General features: G+C 39.5%; 1 protein-coding gene across 4 annotated transcripts in view; it reads left to right on the forward strand.

The window, feature by feature from the left end:
• Slc9c1 (solute carrier family 9 member C1) overlaps positions 1-18999 on the forward strand; it is a 67486-nt gene that overhangs the window by 29158 nt on the left and 19329 nt on the right. For all 4 annotated transcript variants that reach the window (XM_021209712.1, XM_021209711.1, XM_021209713.1 and 1 more), the window contains 7 exons: positions 2832-2929; positions 4861-4980; positions 7392-7587; positions 9341-9526; positions 10745-10894; positions 12204-12255; positions 13699-13847. In XM_021209712.1, coding sequence (XP_021065371.1) covers positions 2832-2929; positions 4861-4980; positions 7392-7587; positions 9341-9526; positions 10745-10894; positions 12204-12255; positions 13699-13847 — 951 coding nt within the window. The remainder of the gene's footprint in view (positions 1-2831; positions 2930-4860; positions 4981-7391; positions 7588-9340; positions 9527-10744; positions 10895-12203; positions 12256-13698; positions 13848-18999) is intronic.

The following is an 18999-nucleotide window of genomic DNA, read 5'->3' on the forward strand; positions in this document are numbered from 1 at the left end:
CACACTTTTGACATTGCAAAATAATATTTTCTATAGATTTCATACTTGAGTACCATACAAACAAGTTGGAAACAAGCAAACAAATTACACACACACACACACACACCCTAATGTGCTAAGTACGTCTCTTAGTTTGTGGTAGGTCACATTCATAACCAGCAGCAGTAGCACACAGCTCAGTGCAGCCTATGGAGCAAGTTTGACCTGACCTGGTAGCTCATGTTCTCAATGTAGAAAAATAATTTGATCATTTAATTTCAAAAGGCTTTTAAGACCTAACATACAAGAGATGCACTTAACCATTGACATGTTCATATCAAAACAGAATCATGTATACTTTAATTGAAATTTATGAAATTAATTATAACTTCTTTTTCCACTCAGATGTTCACAGACTTATTCTTATTTCTTTGGCGTTTAGAATGTTTTAAGGCCATTGCTGTATGTCATTTACCATTTATATTTTATTTCAGGAAAACGCAGCATTCCAGAGCCCCTAAAACAAATGCAGACAACTCTCCAAGAGTCTTGCTTTGACTACTGTTGTGTGTGACTCAGAACTGTATCTATTTACTCTTTCCTCTCCCCATGTGCAAAAGAAGACTCAAGACGACTGCATGACCTCTGCACTTCTTCTGTTTGTTTGTCCCTGGATTATTTTTACAATCCGTTGCCCCTGTACCTTCTTGATTTCTTTCCTCAAATGTTTGATTGCCGTAATTACTCCCCTGGTTTTTGATATTGTGCTTCTGTGCTGCGTTTTTGCTCAAAAAAAAGTCCTTTTTCCCAGCATGTTGCTCACTCTGCTCGAGTCATTCCACACGGTTGGAGTCCGTCTTCATCTTCTCCATCTTTGCATATTTCCTGTAATGTGGCCAATTTTATTTCTGTGCTCAAAATTCTAAGGCTGATAGTAGTAACAACTGGCTTCTTCAGTCTTCCAAACTTTGTCATTCTTATCTTAACTACTTCTGATTAATTAAAAGAACATCTCCTCTACCTTTGTATATTAGAAAAGAAAGTATGGTGTGGCGAGGGAACCATACAGAGTGGTATTGTATTGTAATACTGATGAGAAACAATGTTTCACACTCAGATAAGTCTGGACTTCTGACATTATCTTGAAAGTGCTGCCTTTGCATCTGTCAGAGTGGACTAGATTCCTCATGAAGTAAAACATATATAGACTAATTAATTCAATAAGAGTTGCTTTCTACAATCAACTGTTTTCATTTTTCTCTGTTTAGTGAAAATGATCATTGAAAACTTTACATTTTTCTAGTCTCTAACTACTTTGCTACAAACATTTCTAAGGTTTAATGGTATCCACATGATTTTCCACTTTCTCAGTTCTTTTCCCCCACAAATTACTATTTTAACTTTAGAGATAATGAGAATATTATTTTAATTATATACTCTTCATGTTTAAGGGGAAGGTCGCTGCTCTATTGAATTCCTGTTGCTATAGATGTGCCTCTAACAGTGCTGGGGATGAAGCCTAGGGCCCTGATATGCTAGGCAAGTGCTCAACCTCAGAACTTCATCCCCAGCCCCAAGAGTAACTTTGTAACCCCTCAGCTTCCCCTCATGCCTTCAGGTTTATACGAAATTATATATATATATATATATATATATATATATATATATATATATATATATATATATATATATATATATATATATATATATATCTTCAATTTTATAAAGAATTTTTTCTATATACGTCTTCAATATTACCACAAATTTCTTACATATACATCATGAACATTATTAGAAATTTTTTCTACATATGTCTTCAATTATATCAGAATTTTTTCTATATGTTCATTCAATTTGATCAGAAATTTCTTCTACATACATCTTCAATTTTACCACAAATGTCTTCTCTATATATATGTCATTAATATTATCTGATTTTTTTCTGTATGTCTTTAATTTTATCAGAATTTTTCTATATACATATTCAATTTCATTAGGATTTTTTTCTCTATATGCCTTTAATTTTTCCCCAGATTTTTTTCTATATATTTGCCTTCACTTTATCCTAATTTTTTTCCGTGTATGTTTTCAAATTTATCATAAGTTATTTTCACTATACCTTTTCAATTTTATCAGAATTTTTTTTCTATGTATGTCTTCAATTTTTTTGTTGTCCATGGATTTCTCTTTCTAGTACCTTCCAAGAATAAAATTGCTATGGTTTTCATCAATGGTTGTATACAAAAATGCATGCTACAGACCCAGGAACCTTCCATTACTCTCCATATCCGAATTTAGAAGTGTGTCCTATCCAGTGATTCTTAGCTGTGAACCGTTCATTTTTATTAGGTACAGCACCCCGTGGGGGTTCCCACAGCCTCAAACATAGTCCCCCGAAGATCAGCAGATCGTCAGTAAACAGCAAAATGGTGATTGTTTTGTCTAATAAACAGGGGACAGCAGAGTTGGGCTGTGAACTACTTGGCAACACGGAATTAAATAAAGATGAGTCAAGCTCATTTTGATCCTTCGGGATTTCTAAACACCCTTAAGAAATCAGTTTCACAGTGGGGACATAGCCTGCAACAACCCCAAGGTTATTTTTCACATAACTCTACTTCTTGAAAAGCTGGTCACAGACTAGCAGTTCCAGGGTTTCCAATTGGTTTATTCCATTCAAAGCCCGGGTCTATGCCGTGGCGACATGGTGGCCTGAGTGCTGTAGAAAGATTCTTCCTACAAGTATCTTATATGATTTGCCTTCTTTTTCATGCATTTTTTTCCTATGAAAGAGAGAATAAGTTGCCAGTGTGTCCACAGCCCATGTTCACTTTCATCAACATTTCTTTTAGGCGAGCTACCAACGGCAGTACAGGAACGAGATTCTGTCCCAGAGTGCAGTGCAGGTGTTGGTAGGCGCAGCTGGAAGCTTTGGCGAGAAGAAGGGAGAGTGAGTACTTTGTCAGGAGAGGGCTTCTCCCCTAAAGCTCCTCTGCGTGGGAGCTTTCATGCTTGTGTGTTGTAGCACCCCCCTGGTCATCTGGTATCATCTGCACAAAGCACCCGCTGCTCTGCACACCACACTCAGTCTCCTTTCCATGTCCCAAACTCAAGGCCTTCAGGCTGGTGGCGTATTTGGCAAGCATCGCCTGAAAGAAATAATCCCTTTCTCTTTCCTTTCCTGAGTGTAGCTCTTTGCACCTCTTCTTCCTTTTAGCCTCTCTGAACACCTACATAGGGGCCAAGTGTCCCTTAGTCTCTGCAGATGCATCTTCCCAAAGCACCAATGTTAACGCCTGGTATAGTCTTTGTGAGCTGGTACTGATTTCCTCAGATCCATCATCTAAGCAAAGCTGGTGTACTGGGGAGCACCCTCAGGTCACCCTGGGTAGGGATATGTACTACCTAATTAGCAGTAGGAGAGCAGTTAAACTGCAATGCAGTTGACACAGTGTCTACCCACAGCCCAGACATACCTCCCAAACCTACATCTCCCCTTGAATGCTGAAGAAACTTAAATCCAGCTAAAATGACACCAAGGCCATTCTCAGAGCCTTCTTTGACATGTACACTTGGCTCACCATCCCACAGCAAAGCCTGGGCTTTGGTGCCCACACATCCTAAATGTGATGCGCCAGCCTTGTGTCCACTCACATGTGGTAGCCCAGAAAGTAAAGAGAAAAGCTGTGTATCAGAAGAGAATCCTGGATCATCCATAGCACAAGACATGCACAGCAGATGTAAATTCTCACGGTAGCCCAAGCACAGACTTCTCCCAGGAGCACAAGAATCTTCATTTTCAGCCAATCTGTGCAAATCATTACTACACTTTATGTGTCAAGGTAGAAAGATAAAGCATGGGTTATTTAAAATCTGGCTTTCTTAACATGTATTTAAGTATGCCCATGTATGGCACAAGAGTCTCCATTTGTTCTCCAAATCTGTGCCTTTCCAATGGGTGGATGACCTCTGCAGAATTGAAGGAGCTGGGCAAATGTATCTTTTTGAAACAGTACAATGCCAGTGCTCTTGGTGGAGAAGACAGATACACAGAGCACAGTGGAAGCTTTGAAATGACTGAAATAAATGTCACCCTAAAAACCTTCATCATTACTTTGGCTTGGTGAGAGGCAGAGTGAGAAAGATAAAGTATCAGAGAGGTGGGGGAGCCTCGATCTTTTACCTTTGAAGGAAGCATTAAGGCAGAAGCAAACCAGGCCCGGAGAGCTGGGAGGGAATTGACACAAAGAGAGGGTCAAGACAAATTCCTTACAAAATCAAGAGTGCTGGCTGAGGAAGACCAGGTCACACTTAGGGATCAGAGCTACTCCAACACAAAAATTAAAAGAAATCTATAAGAAGCTTCTGATGGGTGCTGCCAAAATGCTTTTGAGCTCCTTGTGACTTTGACCTCTCCAAGTCAACATGTGTGCCTTCTTAGAGTGACTTCAACACAACCACTCTCCTGGAAGGGAATTGGGTGAGGTGGCCCAGATGCTTTATATACCCCTGAACTTTCCCAGCCTGACATAGCTGTTTCACTCCTATAAACAAGCATGCTGCTGAGGTAATCCCTTCATCATCAAAACTGATTGTGACACCTAAAATGAAAAATCTAGATGCCAAATATTTGAAACATTAATGAATGTTAAGATTTCTAGAACCCATAATCCTTAATAATCTGAATTCTCTTTAATAAGTTGGTCTCACAACCTGACTCCACAGATATGTATCTGCAATTCAAGACTTAGAGCCATGCTATGAGAGGCTTAGTCATTATTACACAAAATAGTCCTCCCTGGTTCTGATGGTACCGTGGTGGACTTATCTCAAAATATGTAAAATGCATTTAATGATTCTCTTTTTCTCCCTCTCTCTCAGATATATGAGTCCTGAGAATATAAAGAACTATTCAGAAAGCAAAAAACTCCTCTCCTTTCTTAGAAAATTACTACTCAACTGGGTGTATAATACTAAAAAAGATAAAGGGGTTCCATCAAGGTGAGCAATGCTGAAATCAGAAATGTGATGGTAACTTTTCAAAGTTAGTTTTTTAAATTATAATCTAAATAATCTGAAGTCATTTATAATTTAATTCCTTACACACATACAAAAAAGTACTTAAGAGAATGGGAGATGTAAGAATGACATTTTTCTTGTATTTGGGAGACTGGGGCGTTTTGTATTTTTAAGGTGCTGTGTATGCTAGACAAACATTCTAGTTCTGTGCTAAGTGCTCTCTTTTTAATTAGTATGATATATATGAAATATTTATTTATATTTATATTTACACAATAATTACACAATTATATGCAATTATATTTAATTTGTATGTTATAAATATATACAGCAATATATTTCTTGTGACATTTTCATACACATAATATTCACTCCTGTTACCAACTCTTGTCACCCTCCAACTCTTCTTTTTTTTAATTAATTAATTTATTTATTATTATTTTCTTTATTTACATTTTAAATGCTATCCCGAAAGTTCCCTATACCCCCCCCGCCCCTGCTCCCCTACCCACCCACTCCCACTTCTTGGCCCTGGCCTTCCCCTGTGCTGGGTCATATAAAGTTTACAAGACCAAGGGGCCTCTCTTCACAATGATGGCCAATTAGGCCATCTTTTGCTACATATGCAGCTAGAGACATGAGCTCTGGGGGTACTGGTTAGTTCATATTGTTGTTGCACCTACAGGGTTGCAGCCCCCTTCAGCTCCTTGGGTACTTTCTCTAGCTCCTCCATCCTCCAACTCTTCTAACTACTCTTCTACATTCATGTCTTTGTGTGTGTGTGTGTGTGTGTGTGTGTGTGTGTTGGGTGTATGTGTGCATGTGTGTGTGCAAGAGGAGAGAAAAAAAAGATGTTATGCCCCCAAAATGGTCCAACGTTGAGCTAATCTTATCCAGTGATATTTATTTCATTTTCTTACATTTCTGGGATGAAGTGGGTATTTAAAAAGATCCAAGGATATTGCTGGGAAGGGGTATCTGGAAAATCTATGGGCCTCATTAATGTCAATACATTCTCAAAGAGTTCTATCTGCAATCCTTCTACTTTCTTTTTTTTTTTTTAAATCTGAAATTGCCCAATCCAAGTATGACGAAGGGGAACCTGATTCTTAAGGGAGCTGTGGAAGGAGAAAAATTAACAGGGTTTGTGGCGGGAGTCTGCACAGTAGCTAGAAAGTCTGTGATCTACAACTTACCAGCAGCGACCAATCTGAAGAAATGTTCCTCTTGTTCTCCCATCAACTCTTAACTGCATATATATCCACAGGAAAGAGGTGACCCTATACTCCAGACATTACAGCACGTCGGCTTCTGCATGCCCTTAGTCGTATTAGTCATCTGCAGACCTCGTGCAGTGGCAGCTGCTGTGAGCTCAGGCATACAGCAGCAGTTAGTCCTGAAGTCCTTTTCCTACATTCCTCTCCCCACTGCCTCTGACCCTTCTCCCATGACGTCCCCTTAGCTTCACAAAGGGTGAGATGGATGCTCCCTTAGGACTGGGCATTTAACAGTCATCTATTCTCTGAAAAATTGCAAAAGAAAATTTCTCCTACCAAAGCTGATAGCAGCAGCAGTAGTCTATGGACATAAACATGGCTCTTTAATAGGTCATGGGTGGGTACATCATGTCCACTTTGCACAATGAGAGCGATAGTTTGCCCACTAGAGCCTTCTACCTCCCCATCCACAGGCTTTTTGACCAGGTTGACAATTCCAGACATAACTCCCTCATCCAATCAGAAAGCAATTGGTTGGCCCCCAAACAGCCTCACTGCTGGTGTACTGGTTGGTTCGTCTTGTCTGGCCAGTCCAGCCAACATGGTTTCACACAGTTTTCACAGCTCAGCAAGACTTGTCACGATATATTTTTTTCCCCAGAAACTCCTTGCCACCCTCTGAAACTATGAGAGCTAGCTAGCAGGAAGGAAAGTCCATTTCAGCTTGGTTTCTCTATATCCTGTGACCAAGCAGTAGGGTCTTACTAACTAGTGTTGGTAGGCAACTAGTAGCAGTAGCAAGTGTATATATATATATATATTTTTTTTTTTCCCCCCTGGGGTGGGGTTGGGGAAAGCCTCAGGGACATTCCTGAACAACAATTCATAGGGAAGTATCCCGCCCTTGGCACTAGGATTCTCATTTTAAAACTTCTAGAAACAGCTTTATCCTCCCACAAAAGGTATTTCCAATGAAACTTAAAAAAAAAAAAAATAGCTTACCAATCGCCGTATTTGATCAAGGATGCAGACACCTAACTAGTGAGGTTACAGCCTAAACTTCAGCAGAATTCCCTGGCTCCAGTTAAGTAGGAATAGAACTGACCAAATAAGGAAAAACAATTCATAGATTTTTTTTTAAGATTAAAATTGTGTCTTCCCTTTTTATTGTTTCAGATACATGTTTCTTCACGCATGCCATAGAATAGTCTTCACAAATGAATTTGAGTATATTGGGTACCTTGCGGTATTAATGAGCACATATCCTATGATAATCTGTTGGAGTTCCCGACTAAAAGACATCTATGAAAATGAGATAAAATGTGCTAACTACTATTTTCTTGCCTTTTATATTCTAGAGGCTCTACTTAAGGTAATCTAAAATGTGTGCATATGAAAGCCTCATGGGAGACGAGGAAATTCCCTGATCCCGTGTCAACATGAGCTAGAGTGTTCTAAGGGCGCATTTTGAATTTGTGTCTCTTCTTAAAGCACACAAACTTAATTTTTTGTTTATATAAGTATATTGTAGCTGTCTTCAGACAAACCAGAAGAAGGCATCGAATCCCATTACAGATGGTTGTGAGCCACCATGTGGTTGCTGGGAATTGAACTCAGGACCTCTGGAAGTGCAGTCAGTGCTCTTAACCGCTGAGCCAGCCCACACAAACTTAATTTTTAAAAGTGATATTGAGAACAACAGTAGAAAATATGGATGCTTTAGGCACTGACTCTGTATTTGCCAAAATAAAAATTTAAATAATATAGGTTAAAGAGATGCAGGGTGGGTTTAATCTGTATTGGTCATGTTCTCTTATTTTTCATACAATATTTATCTTATTCTTTACTCCTCCCCGATTGTAGCCACCTCCTCTCTCTCTCTCTCTCTCTCTCTCTCTCTCTCTCTCTCTCTCTCTCTCCCCTGTGAAAATCAAACAAACAACAAACAAAACTTAGTAATACAAAACCAAAAGAATGGAGGGATGGCTCAAAGGTTAAGAGCACTGGCTGCTCTTCCTGACTTCAATTCCCAGCAATCATGGCATGGCTCACAGCCATCTATAATGAGATCTGGTGCCTTCTTCTGGCCTGCAGGTGTACAAGCAGGGAGAACACTTCTCATAATAAATAAATCTTTAAAACAGAGCAAAACAAAAAGCACACAAAATCCAGAGTCTGTTTTGTGTTCCCCCACTACTCTAAGATAGGATGGTTCAAAAACATAATGCAAAAAAGGATTTTCTGAAATGGACATATTTGAGCATGTACCACATGTGATGCCCTCTGTTGGCTTTACAATGTACTGACATAAGAGGATTGGTGCATTTGCCAAAGCTATAAAATATTTGCATTTACCTGAGTTTTCAAGGTATTAAAAATAATTTATTTTACATCATCCCAAAACAAAATTGAGAGAAGAAAAGACGTCCTTTCACCAACTTAATCTTTAAATCTTGAACTGACTTGATAAAATCTAGACTGTTTGAATTACAAGATATATGATTTCCTTACTAACATTTGATATAATGAAATAATATAAACAGAAACCTCGGGATTCTTGTGGCATCTAGGGCTGTTGGAAAGGTACCCTTGTTACAGGACATACAACTTTGTCTTGCCTTCCAACTGCTGACCAGTGAGAACTCTGGTGCCATTTGATGAATCTGCCTTTCGTCTACACCCAAGCTGTATCATCAAGTAGTCTTAACATTTTTCTTCACTAACGGGTGGTGTCCTGAGCGTCCTCTGCTCGCTTGTCTGAGGGTGGTATTCCTGGTGGTATTTCTGACATCCTGAATCCCAGGAAGATTAGGGGAAAGATAACTGGTAATGTTTGCATTCCCTTTCGGGGAAGTGGGCAATGCTTCCTCAGCTGAATTTAAGGAGCAGGCTACTGAGAGTTTGAATATGCTTAGTGATAACACAAATTGTTTGGTGGTGGTGGTGGTGGTTGCTGTTGTTGTTTCGACTGGGGAAAAGGTGTCAAGGACAGTGGGGGTTGGGGTGGACATAGGACTGAGAAGTGAATATGATAGGACTGTACCCCGAAGAGTCAATCAAAATATTATGTTGGAGGGAGGAAAAGCCGAAAACATGACAGTGTGATTTCTTTTTTGTATCAACAGATGGCAGCAATGAGGAAGGACTTTTTTTCACACACCTGGCTCCTGTTTGAGCTCGGGATTACCTTAGTCGGCACCCTAGATATAATACTTATCGAAACAGACTCCATTAGTTACAATTTTGACTTAATTGAGATTGTGGTCTTCATGAACGTGGTTCGATTCCTTCGTATACTGCGCATTTTAAAGGTAAGGAGCAAGAACGCACGACTTTGGCCTCCACCATCAGCTTGGAGTCAGGGAATATCAGTTAAAAACAGGTTTGGGAAAACATTTTCTGGCAGGCTGATGTTTAAGCCATTTAGCTACCTTTAACAAGTCAGGTTTTAACATTTTATGCTATGAGTACTCATAAATCAGTTTAGCTCACAGAACTGTAGGCACTCATCGCGGCTTTCCTTTTTAGTGCAGAGTGCTTGCAGATCCACGATTATGTAGGCACAAGTGCACTGTAAGCAGTGCTTCTTAGTACAGTTTACCTGGGAGTCAAAAGATGAAGCTCATCAAACAAACCACCACACAGACCATGCGTATGGACAAAGCCAAATGTATGCATTCACAACGGTCAAAGACTAAAATAAACACATTTCATAGTGCATAAAGTAGGTGTTACGCAAAATTACTTGCCTAATCAATGTTGCTTTACCACATATGATGGCAGTTCCTTGCTTCTTATATGATTACATAAGTGATTGGAAAGTTGTTCCATGATACATCAAAAGAGAAGGTTTGGGTGCAGATACCGTCATAGACTATTATGCCTTTCTTATACATTCTTAGAAATGCTTTGGAGACTAAGCCCTAAACCAACCAAGTCTAAGGTCAGTCATCAGTATATACTTCTGTAGTATTCTTCAGGACAATAAATAACACCAGCAAACAATTTTACCTAAGGACACCAAGTCTACAGTATTACAAAGTCTATAGTTCTTTCTTTCTACTATGGAGTATACGGAGTCCACCAAAGAGATAAGGAATTCGGGATCTGTCTAAGAAAACTTTGGAATTATATTCAGAGAACTCTGAATGTTTATGTCGAATGGTAGACCTTGTGAGTAGGAAGAGAAACTAGATGTCATCTTTATTCCTTTGAAGCATGCTTTTAGAAGGGAAATGGCGTAGGAATCTCTACATCCCAGCACCCTGGAGCAGGACGGCTGCAAAATAATAGCATGCTGGTTAGTTTCCTATAGCTTTGATAAAGAACCATCACCAAGGTGGCTTAGAAAAGAAAGACAGGGACCCGAGTCTGTTGTAGGAGGGAGACAAGGCGGCTGCAGCAGACGCTAAGGGCTCACATCTTGCACTGCTGTCACAAAGCAGAGAAAGAAATGAGGCAAAGTAAGCTAAGCATAAACAAAAATAAACAGGTAATGCCTAATAAGAGTTCTTCTATTTTTTTCTTAGCTTGTAACACCAAAACTGCTGCAAATCATAGACAAAAGGATGAGCCAGCAGATATCCTTTCGGTATTCTATACTGAAAGGCTATGTCCAAGGGGAAATGGATGTACTGAATATAATTGATCAGATTGCAAGTTCCAAACAGACTAAACAGGTGAGAACAAACCCAAACGAGAGGAGAAACCACCACTCTTTTTACTTCCTTATTGCTGACACGCGCATGTGCTGAGTCTCTGATTCCTGACTTGCTGCATCACTTATCTTACTTAACTAGGAGGTCAGAAAATGCTAGTGCCATAGTAACATATAGGAGCTTCCTGGAAGGTGCCTTTGCATCCTTGCAAAGGGTTCAACCCGCTCTTAATGCAGGCTTAAGGATTAGTCAGGAACTAGTGCGAAGTGAGGAGTGGTGGCCATGGTGTTGAACAAAGTTTCCTCACCATGCCCCAAAGCTCCTACCATTTCTTTCCATTTTTCTGGTTTTGACCCAGATAAAAACTAAGGAAAATAGTAGCCAGTGGTGTGGCAAAAGACAGTATTTCAAAAACTGACAGTTATCTGCATGTGCCCAGTCGTCTGTTCTCATTGTGCGGATGAGAAATGGGATCAAGTAAGATTCATTTGATCATGCCTATACTTCCTTGGGTGGTAAGCGCAAACACAGCTCTCAGACCTAAATCCTAGAGTTTTCTTTTTATTCTGTTTGAAGCAGATTGGTGTTTGTACTATCTAGGTGGCACGTAGCTAGGTAGACTTCAAACTTGTCTTCATTGCAGTTTGTAACACTTGAATGTCAAATTATATGTGCCAGAAGCATAGTCAATATTGCACACCAACTTCATGGTAGAACAGCATTTCTTTTCTCTGCTACCTGCAAGTATAAGCCAGTGTTCCTAAGTTTTCTTACCATCTCTCATGGCTAATACCTAGCAATAATATTTGAGAGGGCAAAGGAGAAGACACAAAGGACTTGGGTCTCTAAAATATCAACAAATTTTTGTTACAATTTCAATTCTCATACTTTGGTCAAATGTTCTGTGTGTTTAAGATTGAAAACCACTCCCGTGTCCCTAATTTGAAAGTTCACTGCCTAAATTCAATTCTGATCCTTAAAACATTCTCCATCCTGCATAAAAATACTTACTTTAATTTTATGTGCATGAGTGTTTTGCGTGTAGACTGTGTACAATGTAGATGCCTGTTGCTCAATGGGGCCAGAAGAGGCCACCAGGTCCCCTGGAACCAGACTTAGGAACAGTTGAAGCTGCTTTGTCGGTTCTGAGAAATGAACCCAGGTCCTCTGCAAGAGCAGCAAGAACTCTTAACTGCTGAGATATCTCTCCATGTCCTCCCTTATCCTCTTGAATAAAGTTATCAGATTAGCTTAAAAATCAGTTACAAACGCAAAGCTCCTTTGTAATGGTTTACTTTCCCAATGAAGATAATATCTTTTTGTTCTATAGATATTGTTAAAGCGGGTAATGAGGAATGTGGAACATGCTATGAAAGAGCTAGGTAGGTACCTTCACTCTAAATATACAACTTAACCATCTCTTATAGTTATGACAACTTCAGAAAAGTCATGGTCTGTGTACCACGTAGTTCCTCAAGAGGCCAGGAGAAGGTTAGACGCACTTGGAACTGAAGTCAGCCAGTTGTGAGCCTCCATGTGGGTTCTAAGAGCTGAACCTTGATATTCCTTGGATCAGCAAGTGTCCTCAGTCACAGATCCATCTCTCCAATCCCAAAAACCTAATTTTTAACAGTAAAATAGTAAATTTAAACAAACAACATGATTGTGTTTTCTATGGAATGTAATATTAATGTAAAGTTATATTAGCATATAATAAATGTATTAGCATAGTATTGCCTCATCACACTTGGTCTCTGCCTGGGACAATACAGGTTTTTAATATGTGTTCAAACAATCCATGTTACCACACTAAGATCCTGTATGTAATTTGTAATATTAATTTCCCTCTCTTCCAAACCAGATATCTTAACTGCTGAGATATCTCTCCATGCCCTCCCTTATCCTTTTGAATAAAGTTATCAGATTAGCTTAAAAATCAGTTACAAACGCAAAGCTCCTTTGCCTTGTACTTGTGCCTTCACGAGTGACTCAAAGAATATCGCCACAGAGACTCACGGCTTATGGGTTGAAATCAGAATAGAGCCCGAGGGTCTCTGAGGAGTGCTCAATGCCCACCTGACAAAAGTGTCACCTCTGAATCACTCCAGGCTGTACCTCTGGTATAGGGAAATCCTGAATAGAACAAGCACCCTCATAACCTAGAACTCACATGTGAAAACAGGGCTTGGCAGGAAGTGACTGGCAGCAAAGGAACCCAGAGAGCCCAGGAGTGGAGCTTGATTGAGCTGTGTGGCAAATAATCACAGGGCAGAGAAGCGATCATGATCAAGGGAAAGCCAACATGTCCAGAGTGAGTGGAGTGAGGTTTAAATGGGCATCTAGGAATCCAGAAAACATAAACAAAAAGACACATACAAATGTGTCTTCTAGATTCACCAAGAGAACATGAGGAAAATGACCCAGAAAAAGTCAGCTTTAGGACTTAATTGGAAACTGTAGATGAACAAGCAGTACAGACGCAAAGATCCTGCTTTGAACCGAACAAGAAAATGGATCATAAATAGCAGACAGGTGGCCCCAAGCATGCTTCCAGGGTCCAGTGATGCTGGACCAGTGTATCCATTAGTTTAAGGATAGGGCTTTCCGTCCCTTTACCATAGGCTCAGCTCAAGTGTTAGTGTTATCCAAAAAAAGGACTGAATCTCATTACTACCGGTGAGGGGCTGGTGACAGCAGGCCTGCCAGTGGGATGCTTGCCCCGGGGTGAATGTTATACCTTTGGAACTTAGAGGAAAATAGTTATCTTCAGGTCCTCACGTAAGACGACCTTCTAATTTTACTGAAAATATTGCACTGTTCTTCAGGCTACTTAGAGTATGATCATCCAGAAATCGCTGTCACTATGAAAACCAAGGAGGAGATAAATGTCATGCTCAATATGGCCAGAGAAATTGTCAAGGCTTTCAGGTCCAAAGGAATTATACACAAGGTGGAAGGCACTGAGATTAACAAGGTGAGATGGGACATTCTCAGAGTAAGTGTGTAGATGTGTGACATAAGTGACTGAAAGGATGAGACCAGGATATTAGAGGTTTCACTCCTTTGTGCTCTGTGAATGTGAAGTGTGTGCAATCCCGCACTAGACTGTCAGATCTTCGAGACATTAAATGTGCTCCTCAGGATGGGCACAAATAGCATCTAAAGAAGAACCCAAGTGCTTCACTATAAAAGTAAAACTAGACAGTGCAAAAGCAGCATTATAATGTAGGACCAAAAGAATTGTCAGTGTGTTAGAAAGACAAACAGGAAAAAAGAAAACACATCAGGATGGCAGAAGCAAAGCTTGTGGGGAGTTGGAAGAAAGTGAGGTGTAGATATAAGATTTTAAAGACAAATATTTATATAAACTTACCTTAAATTTATATTGAGTTCTCCAAACGAAAAGGCAGAGATGAGCAGAAAGGCTAGAACTAACATGATCAAGCCACAGGCTATTTTCAGAAAACAAGGAAGTTGGACCTTTACCTAAAACCAAGCAGATAAAATAATTCAAAATGCATACATGGCCTAAAAATAAAATCTAACACCATAAAATTAAAGAAGAAAACACAGGGCTAAAAGTCCATCACGACTTAGGCTGGCTTATTGCAATTAATGCCTAAAGCACACACAGAGAGAAGGGAAGACAGAGGGAGCACTTTAAAATGTTCACTAAATTATCACATACTAAAAAACTTATCCACAGAGTGAGAGGGAACATTTCCAATGTATACGTTTAAGATATTGATACATAGAGAAATTTTCTAAAGCTAGTCAAACCTGATTTTTAAAATGAAAACTGATCTGAAAAATACATCCGCCCCCCCAAAAAGACTTCTAAATGGCCCAATAAACATGTAGAAATTTGCCTACAGTCATTAATGCCCAGTGAAATCGAAATGAAAACAAATAAGACAACAAACAGAAATGAACAGAAATGACGTCATGTCTCCCTGTCACACAGACTCAGGGAAGCAAAAAATATGTGTCTGTCAGCAAACAAAGAAAATGGAATCCCTGTGCACCACTGGTGGGAATATAAACTTGTACCACCTCTGTGGGAAAGAGGGTGAAGCTCTCTCAACACATTTGTGTTGCTCTTTTGTCTAGCAGTCCTTTGATATACACTCAAAGGTAGAAAAAAGCCGAGTATTTAATAGATTTCTATATCTATATTCATAGAAACAGTATTCACAGTATCTGCCACATAGACAGATGAATGATGACAGAGAATGTACTATATGTATAGAGTCGAATATCCTCAGTCTTTTTTTTTTTTTTGGTTTTTCGAGACAGGGTTTCTCTGTAGACCCCTGGCTGTCCTGGAACTCATTCTGTAGACCAGGTTGGCCTCAAACTCAGAAATCTGCCTGCCTCTGCCTCCCCAGTGCTGGGATTAAAGGTGTGCGCCACCACACCCGACTGAATATCCTCAGTCTTAATGAAGAAAGAAATGCAGGCCATGGGTAGATGAACATGGAAAATTCTACGCTGAGGGAAATAATCCAGTCAAAAACACTGTGCAATTTACATAGAACATTACAAAATGAAGGGCTATGGCCAATGGCGAGGACTGCACAGTACAGATGTGGTCAGTTAAGGCCACCGCAGCACACTGTTCAAAAACAGCTAACACAGCAAACCTATCCTATGTAAACTTACACCTTAGCACAAGATGATTTTGGAAAATTTGAGGGGTTATCCATTACTCTAGATGTTGAAACATGCTACAATAATAAAATATTGCAAAATTACAGGGAAAATAGGGGAAATGAGTGGCTAGAACATAATTTGAGTCCAGCAACAGGTCCAAGACTTACATGAAAATAACTCTGAAATTCTAAAATTACTATAATGCTACTTATAGAAAATTTGTATTCTTTATGAGGAAAAACCTTGCTAAACTACTTATTGCAAAGTCCATGTTTTTGTTTAAGTTTCACAGAGCATACCACATCAACTGTAGAACTTCATACATTGACATGTATTATGAATGAGTAACGTAGCAGACAAGGCACAAAATGGAAGATAACATTTGTAACTGAAATCACCCACTAAATAATGACGGAGATCATTTCCAGAATGTGTCAGCGCTACTGCCAAAGAAATGAGTCACTTAGTAGCTTAGACCAGGAGGGAGCTGAAATTTGAATTCTCCACTTCTTTCCCTGTGTCTTTCATCTCATCTGTGTTGTCTGTCCCTAGTAGAGCTTTTTCTATAAGTATTGATCAAAATGCATAAAAAAACAAAAACAAAAACAAAAACTACAGCATGAGAAAGAAATGAGGCATCTCTTAATCTTTTTTTTTTTTTTTGGTCAGAGTTTGTAAGGGAAAAATTTACCTTCTGAGCCCTAGTGACCAGAATACATTCCAAAGCCACAAACAGCTGTTATCAAGCTATAGCCACATGCTGCTTCCAACATATAGTGGACACTTGTTTTCTTTAAGGTTGCTTTCAATATATTGACTGTTTTTAGCAAATGATTACTCTAATGTACCTAAGTTATTTTATGTCAGGCGCATGAATGAATATATAACTTAAAAGTGAAGCATAAGTTTAGCTTAGGTTGTAAAACTGATTACATGGAAAAGCCAAGTCCTTTTAAGGTTGATTACATGGTTTTCTGAAAGGCAGATTAAGTTTATAGAGACTGACTTCTCAGTACATTGTTTACACAGTCTCAAGGTATATTACTAGCTTAAAGACAAGGTCCAGGAGAAGCTCAGTTTCTGGACGTGAGAGGTGTTTTCTGAAACAGCTATTCCCTCACAAAGTGTTCCCATAAATGATTAGAAAGGGCAGAGACTCCTACAGAAAGCATGAAGAGTAGATCTGAATCAGGTACCAATATAAAAAGGATATGTTTCAGTGGCTATTTTAAATAGATACTTAACATTACTACTAATCAATGGATGCGTATTATGAGGCCTGCCAGGGCTGTATAGTGAGACTTTGACTCAAAAAAGAAGAAGCAGGATGATGAAGAAGAAGAAGAAGCAAAAAGGGAAGAAAGGGAGGGAGGGAGGGAGGGAGGGAGAAAGGGAGGGAGAAAGGGAGAAAGAAAGAAAGAAAGAAAGAGAAAAAGAAAGAAAGAGAAAGAGAAAGAAAGAAGAAAGAAAGAAAGAAAGAAAGAAAGAAAGAAAGAAAGAAAGAAAGAAAGAAAGAGAAAAAGAAAGAAAGGGAAAGGCAAAGAAGAAAAAAAGAAAAGAAAATGAAATAGAAACTGTGGTTTGGAGAAATCACTTCATCTTTCTCTCTCTTTCTCTCTTAATTTGAACTTATTTTTTTCATGCCCTGGGACATTTTTTTCCATTGATTAATTTATTTATTTACTTTACAGCTTGATTGCTGTTCCTCTCCTCTCCTCTCTCTCTCTCTCTCTCTCTCTCTCTCTCTCTCTCTCTCTCTCACACACACACACACACACACACACACACATACACGAGTCCCTCTCCCCTTCTCCCCTGAGAGGATGGAGCCCCACCCCCTGCCAGGAGGATGGTTCATCTTTTTAACAGCTCATATTGCTCTTGTAGAGGACTCAAGTTCAGTTCCCAGTACCTGTGCAACTCACCACAGCCTGTAACTCCAGGAACAGGAGGTCTCACATCCTCTTCTAGCATGAACATGCACTTTCTCTCTCTCTCTCTCTCTCTCTCTCTCTCTCTCTCTCTCTCTCTCTCTGTATAGATAGATAGATGGATAGATAGATATGCATATTCATATACATATATATATATATATATACATACATCAGTACACACAGATACCCACACACAACACACATACATCAATACACACACATACATACACCCCCATACACACCTGTACACACACATACATCCCCTTACACACATATATACATATATACACATACACCAATACGCACACATATATACGCTCCCCACACACATACATAAATACACAAACATGTAATTAAAATTAAAAATAAATCTTACAAAACTAGAACCTGAGAAAGCTAGGGCTGAAGTTCAGTGGTACAGTTCTTGCCTACCATAAACAAAACCCTGAATCCAATACTTGTACTATAAATACATTAATTACACATATTGAAATAAAAGAAGCTGATTCCAGTAGGGCATGCCTATAATGGAAGCTCTTTAGAAGCAGAGGCAGGAGGACCAGGAGTTCAAGATATTCTTTAGGAACTTGTGGAGTAGAGGCTAGGCCAGACTACACGAGACCCTATCATAAAATAAAGAAAGAAAAACAAAACTAAGAAAAATCAAAACCAGTAAAGATGTATTTGCTTATCAGCTCATAAAAATGAAAAAAAAAACATATTAATGCTCAATCAAGTTATGAAAAACTAAATTTAAATATTAGAGAGCTAAGGCAAACCAGTTCAGTTATCATAAATGGCAAATCAGAAACTCAGCTTTGAAAATACATGCCTGAGAGGGTATCCTATGCCCAAATGGACTAGAAGACCAGATGATAAAGGATATAAATGCAGATGTTTGCACATTTGTAGGTGTGTGTGTGTGTGTGTGTGTTTGTTTGTGTGTGTGTATGAGAGAGAGAGAGAGAGAGAGAGAGAGAGAGAGAGAGAGAGAGAATAGTTTAAAGAAGTCATGAAGTTGAGAGGGAGTGGTGTTGAGGGCTGGATCTCCTGGAGCTGGCATTACAGGCAGTAGGCAGAAGAAGCAGAGGGATCTCATTCTCAACCTCAAACATAAAGCAAATTGATGTGGGCCAGGCTAGAAACTCTAATCTGAATCCTAGTGACATTCTTCATCCAGCAGGGCCACACCTCTCAAACCATCCCCAAATAATGTCACCAACTGGGAACCAAGTCTTCAAACATGTGAGCCTCTAGGGAACATTTCTCACTCAAGGCACCACAATCCAGAATAGGAAACTGTTACATGCTGTGGCTTGGGTCTGCAATGCCCTCCAGAGCAAAGGGCCAACTAACGCAGTACAGTAAAAAAGCAGCTGCTGCTGCTCCTGCTGCTCCTGCTGCTCCTGCTGCTCCTGCTGCTCCTGCTGCTCCTGCTGCTCCTCCTTCACCTCTTTCTCCTCCATCTCTTCCTCCTCCTCTTTCTTCTTTTTTCTTGTTGTCTTCATCGTCGTCGTCCTTCTCTTCTTCTTCTTCTTC

The sequence above is a fragment of the Mus pahari genome, chromosome 12 (genome assembly GCF_900095145.1).
Source record: "Mus pahari chromosome 12, PAHARI_EIJ_v1.1, whole genome shotgun sequence".
NCBI classification, from domain to species: Eukaryota; Metazoa; Chordata; class Mammalia; order Rodentia; family Muridae; genus Mus; species Mus pahari.